The sequence below is a fragment of the Crocuta crocuta genome, unplaced genomic scaffold (genome assembly GCF_008692635.1).
Source record: "Crocuta crocuta isolate KB4526 unplaced genomic scaffold, BGI_CrCroc_1.0 scaffold3, whole genome shotgun sequence".
NCBI lineage: Eukaryota > Metazoa > Chordata > Mammalia > Carnivora > Hyaenidae > Crocuta > Crocuta crocuta.
Window position 1 is genome coordinate 10,372,979 of NW_027529934.1, and position 6,505 is coordinate 10,379,483.

At 37.5% G+C, this 6,505-nt stretch overlaps 1 protein-coding gene across 1 annotated transcript in view; it reads right to left on the minus strand.

The window, feature by feature from the left end:
- Positions 1 to 6,037, minus strand: part of NIBAN1 (niban apoptosis regulator 1) — a 97,717-nt gene extending 91,680 nt beyond the window's left edge. Inside the window, exon 1 of the mRNA XM_077763363.1 lies at positions 5,965 to 6,037. Within this exon, the coding sequence (XP_077619489.1) occupies positions 5,965 to 6,037 (73 nt within the window). The remainder of the gene's footprint in view (positions 1 to 5,964) is intronic.
- Positions 6,038 to 6,505: the final 468 nt, after the last annotated feature.

A 6,505-nucleotide genomic window follows, 5' to 3' on the forward strand; every position in this document is an offset into this window, starting at 1 on the left:
TTTCCTCTCCCTTCTCCCATGCTCGTGCACGCTCTCTCTCTCCCTCAAAACAATAAAAAAAACAAAAGTCAGAAAAGTATTTTCTGGCCTCTTTAAACCCATTCAGATTCATACAGGCTCAAAAACTCAGCACTGTCATTTGACTCCTCCCTCCCTGCCCATGTTCAATCATCAGGTCTTGTCACTTCTATTCCCACAATATTTGCTGATCCATCCCCTCGCCCCCATCCAAATCAGCACACCTTCAACACTATCAAAGTCTCTCAATCTACCCTCAGTATCGCAGCACAGCAAAAAACAAACAAAAACCAAACCGGTACTAGCTCTCAGCTCAAAAAGAGGGACAAAAAAATCAAAGCCAGCGCGGGAGCTGGGGAATGCCAGTGCTGATACACAGAGCCTGAAGGATTATGGGAAAGAAGCCAAAGCTTGGTCCGTGTGGCCAAGGCAGATTCTGGGGAGTGGCCAGAGTGAGTCCAGGGCTGATGGAGCAGAACATGAGAGGCTGAGTCCAAGCTGGCCACCACGGTTCCACTCACGAAAAAGCTAGCACAAGTTATCAAGGCCCAGATGGTAGGACAGGGAATTGTCCTTCAGAACCAAATATTGTCCTAAATGCTCTCAGGGAACTGTTTTGAAAACTGTAAGGCATTCCTCATAGTCATAGAGGTACAATCCTCTGGGTCGTGGTCTGACAAGTTTCACTTGACACGTTGCTACAAGATCATGTCACTACCTTCATAAACACCTTCAACAGTTTCCTGTTGCCCAGAGTAGCAGCCACTTAGCCCAGTACCGAAGGCCCTGTGATCTGGCCCCAATGGGCTTTATTTTTGACCTCTCCTACTCAAATGAAATCTCCTTGTCCCCTGCACACACCTTCACCCCTCCTTTCTCCCCCTATAGACCCTGCCAGTCATTTGCAGATCCTTCAAGCCCAGGTGGTGATTCCAACCCCAATAGAAATTTTTTGGCTCTCCCCAGGTGGAAACAATCTCACCTTCTTTTGTGTTCTCCCAAAACTGTGCTCCACTTTGCTACAGCTGTTTAAATACAGTTTCTCTCTCTTCCAAGGGTATATAATGTATTTATGTACTTGGCAAATATTTGTTGAATGAATGAAAGGATGGCTGAGTAAATATTTAAGAGTAAAGCAAAGTACAATGCATCATAATCTTGAAACCCATGCCAATGTCCCCAGGAAGGAGAAAAGCACAGTTCTCAGCTTGAATATTTGTTATTAAAAATATACACTTTCAAAGCTCAACTCATTTGTTTTTTCAAAAAAATCAGACTCTTACTGATTAATTTCTTTTAAAAAATTTTTTTTAACATTTACATTTTTGAGAGTGAGAGAGACAGAATGTGAGTTGGGGAGGGACAGAGAGAGGGGGAGACACAGAATTAGAAGCAGGCTCCGGGCTCTGAGCTGTCAGCACAGAGCCCAACACGGGGCTCGTACTCGCGGGACTGTGAAATCATGACCTGAGCTGAAGTCGGACGCTTAACTGACTGAGCCACCCAGGTGCCCCCTGATCAATTCCTTTTAATCTTTTAGATGAATTTTGTCCATGAAATTAGATGTGGGGAATTATTTATGAACAAGCACCTTCATTAGTTTGTTTTTCTTGATGAGTGTGTAATCATGGGAAGTATAAAAGGGTCTAGGAAAACTTACATGAAGTTTGAACAGATTTGTATATTTTTCTTATCCTAGAAGTTTCTTTGTTAACCTTCCAGAACTATACTAATTCAACTTAAATCTAGTCTTTATCACTAGTTTTCTTTCTTGAAAGATACTATTTACAGTGGATTATTCCTAGTTTTCCCATCATCTGCACTGTCAATACAACTATAATATATTCTAAAATCTTCTCTGAAATACAGAGATTTCTCTCCTTGCTTCAAATACTTTTAGAAAAACAGCTGATAGGTACTGAAAGATATAAACAATCCAAACATTATTTTTGCTATATTTCCTTCTAATCTTTTTTATAATTATTTTCTAATAGTTTAGAATATTATATTTTTTGCCCAGTTTTATTTACTTAACATTTCATCTTTGGTTTTTTTCTATGATATACCCTCCAAAAATCACTATTTTCAGATGTCACATTTTTATTGTTACTATGAAGAAGAAAAACCATAAATATTTTTTAATGGATTTATTTTTAACAAAGTGGTGATTTCCTGAAAACTGAGCCAAATCCAGACATTAAAAGAGGATTAGCTAAGCTTTTGACCCATTTTCTTAAAAACTGTTGAGGTTTCTGGTGAAGATTAATTTGGGCAGATAAGAGAAGTGGCTCTAAAAAATAAAGTATCTTAAATATTTATAAAATAGAGTATAATACCCAATATTGTTCCCCCCCCAGAGTTTCTCAAATTATAAAAGTTTAAAAGTCCTGATGAATTATAACATCAGCTCTAGTCTCAGGCTTCTGAGCCTCATCACTTTGCACCTTAGGGTGGAGAAGTCAGAAATCCCAATTCACAACACAAAGGTGCAAAAATCTAATTACACAGAATAATGCCCAAGGACTCTCTCTTCTAGTAAATGCCTTAGAGAATGGGGATAAATTGGATTCTCCATAATTGAACTAAATGGTGTGTGTGTGTGTGTGTGTGTGTGTGTGTTTAAGCACAGTGATGTTTTTGAACAGATTCCATAGGAAGAGTAAAAAAATTCTTCATGGGCAGTCTTAATCCCATCCACTCCCTGAAATTTATCTGGCAGAAACTCTACTTTGTGTTAAAGTAAGAAACATATAAACCAACTTTATGTTCTCCATGATTTACTTCAGATATTAATCCACAGAAGAGAAACACAGAACGCTCCCAAGAGCTTATATTAAATATTTCAAAGTCATGACAGGACCCTCTGGATAGAAAACAGACATGCTTAGGAATAAACAAAGAACAGTTTCCTTGTATCCAAAACTCATACTCATAGAGATCCAAAACTCTGAGTTAGGCTTGCAGTATACATGTCTTCGGACTGTTAAAGACCTTCATTTATTTTGCAATCCTCGTTCTAAAAACAGGCCCAGTATCTTTAATATGGCCGCAAAGCTTGGCCTGTTAAGGGCATTCCGTGAATATGCATGTACTCACAGATGCTATGTAAGGGGCTAGACACCAACTCTAGTGGATGAACGGTGTGAAAATTGATAAAGGAAAACCTAACTAAAATGGAGTCAAGAGGTTTGGCAGGGGGAACTCTCATGCCCTACCACTTTTCATTAATTGCAAATCCAACAGGAATAGATGGACCCCACTGATGGATACTGCTTTACTATCCCAACAGGAAGAAAGGCTTTCCTCCTCCCCTAGCAATAGCCCAGCCAATGAGAGAAAGTCACAACTCGGCCAATGAAAAACCATTCTACTTCCAACTCCCAGTTTACGCCAATGGTTTTTTTTGTTTATAACTGACTTCCCAACTTCCCCTTTTCCTCTATAAAAGAGTGTTCCTTTCCTTTGTTTAGTGGATTTGCTTATGATTTTGCCATAGCTTGCCTGTGCCAGATTGTAATTCTCTGCGATTCCTGAATAATACCCATCTTTTTCTGGTAAAATAACTAGCATTTTTATTTTGAAGGTTAACGGCAGACATAAAAACTATGTTTTCTACAAATGACCACAGCACTGAAATAAATTAAGATGCACAACTACAACAGGGATTTAGAACAATACCCTCACAGGTTAATAAAAGTAAGAGAAATGGAGGAGACACTAAGAAAGGGGAAAACGCTACCATATTATACATAACAATGCCCATTACCTTATCCTAGGGAAAATTTAAAACCTCAGTGGTCAGCTTTCTAGAACTTTAAGACCCTAAGTCTGCCCTCTTCTTTTTTGAGGAAGAAACTATAATAATATTGTTGGAAGATATATATATGTATATAAATATACCTGTATCTTTATGTACATATTTTTCTTAAGCCATAATTAGATGAAAGCTAATTTTAAATTTCATTTCATTTGGAAAAAAGTGCTTGGAAAATTTCAAGATTATTTTGCCATTATCTCACAGCATGCTTCCAAATTTCCCATGACACATCTGATGAGAATAAATCTTGTTTATTTTGCCACTTCTCTAAACTGGCTAATGTCCCCAAAGGAAGCTGCAGATTGGCTGTCTTTTTCTTCATAAAAATGAGAGGAAAGTGTGTGAAAAAGAAAATTAAGCCAATCTGACACAGCTACTTTTTCAGAAAGCATCACAAGAAGTATAAATTCACAAGGAATCATGGTTGCCCATTAGACAGCCTTTTTTGGTTCTGAAGAAATACATAACTGAAATTCACAAACTGAAATAAAGAGCTTTCCTTTGCTCCTTTTGAGTCTAATTATAGATTTTAAAATTTTCTGCACATATTTTATCAGAGGCTCTCAGACTATTCCAGAATCCTGAAAATACTCTTTGCCTTGAGATTGCAACCATGTAAATGAACACAATATGCACATTAAAAGAAATCAGGCCAGACTTAAAAATAAACCAGGCAACAAGCCTAGGAATTTTACTAAGCGATTTCCCCTCCAACACAATAGGTCCTGGTGTCTCTTCCAGGTTTCTCTTTTATTTTCCTAATTATATTCTTTTCTTTAAAATTTCGTTCCATTTTTCTTTTCCTCACATAGAAGTATATTTGCTTGAAATGCTTTCTATTATGGTTTCCACTTCTCTCTCAAGAATCTATGCCATTTGTGTAAAAAAAAAGTGCATTTTTAGAGAACTGATATGCTTGTGCTTTGTTAGTTTGGGGATATGGGTAACAATAAGTAGGAGTGAGTTGGCTAGGAAAATGAAAGACAATAATGCTAGGCTTAGGAAGGTGGAAGAACTTCGTAAACTAGTCAACATTTCTGTAAGCTAGCTAACTTTTTGAAACTATTTACAAGGCAGATAAAGTATTCATTAGTGAAAATTATTTTAGCATGCTCTAACTTATCCTCACAAGAATCTGAGAACTGCCAAAATGGTTCTCATTCCTGTCCACTTAATTCAGTCATGCACTGTGTCTCTGAATACAATTTTCTTGACAACAACCCAAGTTATCTTCAACAATAAAATCAGATCTAGCACAGTCTAAAACAGCTCATCACATGCTTTTTTTTGACAATCTAATCATTGCCAGTGAAACAGTTAATCACTAAATTAAAATATTCTTGTGTAATGTAGATTAGTGAAAAATTATCCAAAGCTATTATACGCGATGCTCTAAAAAAGGAGACAGAAAAAGACCCATCACTCTAATGGTGCTAACTATTTAGATAGTATCAAGTTCTATGCAACCCCCATTTCTTTTCTATGGAAATTGCTCTTCTATAAAGCGAGTTCACGTGGTCCTTAACAAATGTCCTAAAACCTTCTAAGTTTAGCTCTGCTTGGAGTCCAGGCCTCACAGGTGAGAGTCATTTACTTTAGTCATTACAGGCACCAAGGAAATTAAATATGAAGAACTATAAGAAAACTGGGAAGCCTTCCACAATATCCATAGAAAGAAACTTGAGTTCATCTGGATGGTAGCACAGATATGTCAATGCCAATCACATTCCACCTTCCATTATTAATGAAAAGATCAAAGTCACAGGCCTCCAGAGCTAGGTGGGACCATAATAGTAATCTTTGGTAATAAAAGCCATATTGTCAGGAATCTTTGTGAAACGATCTTCAATTTGAGTAGAAAGATTTTGTTATGGTCAGTTTTACGTGTCAACTTTACTGGGCCATGGGGTGCCCAGATATTCTGGCTGTGCCTGTCACAGTGTTTCTGGATGTGGTTAATATCTTAATAGGTAAACTAAATAATGAAGATTGCTCCCCGCTCCTCCACTCCAGTGTGGGTGGGCCTCATCCAATCAGTTGAAGGCCTAAAAAAAAACCAAAAAGGCTGAGCAAAAGGGAATCTCCTTCTTCCTGGCTTCCTTGAGCTGGGACATTCGCTTTTTTCTTGCCTTTCGACTTGGACTGAAACATTGGCTTTTCCAGGGCTTCTAGCGTGCTGGCGCTCAGAGAGGAGCTAGCCATCAGCTCTTTCAAGCCTCCACCTTACTGATCTCAGATCTTGGGACTCATCAGCCTCCATAATAGCAAGAGCCAATTCCTTACTTCATTTTTATTTTAGTTTTTTCTGAATTCCTTATTTTAAAAAACCTCTCTCTCTCTTTCTCCTGTTGGTTCTAATTCTCTGGAGAATCCTAATACAGATATAACCAATCAAATACATTACTGAATCCCCAAACAATTACCAATTTATTTCATTTACTCTATACATATTAAATTGTTGGGTCAGCAACAAATTAAAACAATGCAAATGTCTAGTGCTTGCATATAATGAGTTCTAAATTTATCACTAGAATCAGCATGCCAATGTCTTTCAGAATACATTCGGAAATACATGGAATTTGTATTTAAAACATTCCATTAAATGATTAATGAAGGACAGTAAAAGCATTTGGCTTAGAGTCATTCCAACTGGTAGAAGTTGCCAGCAAG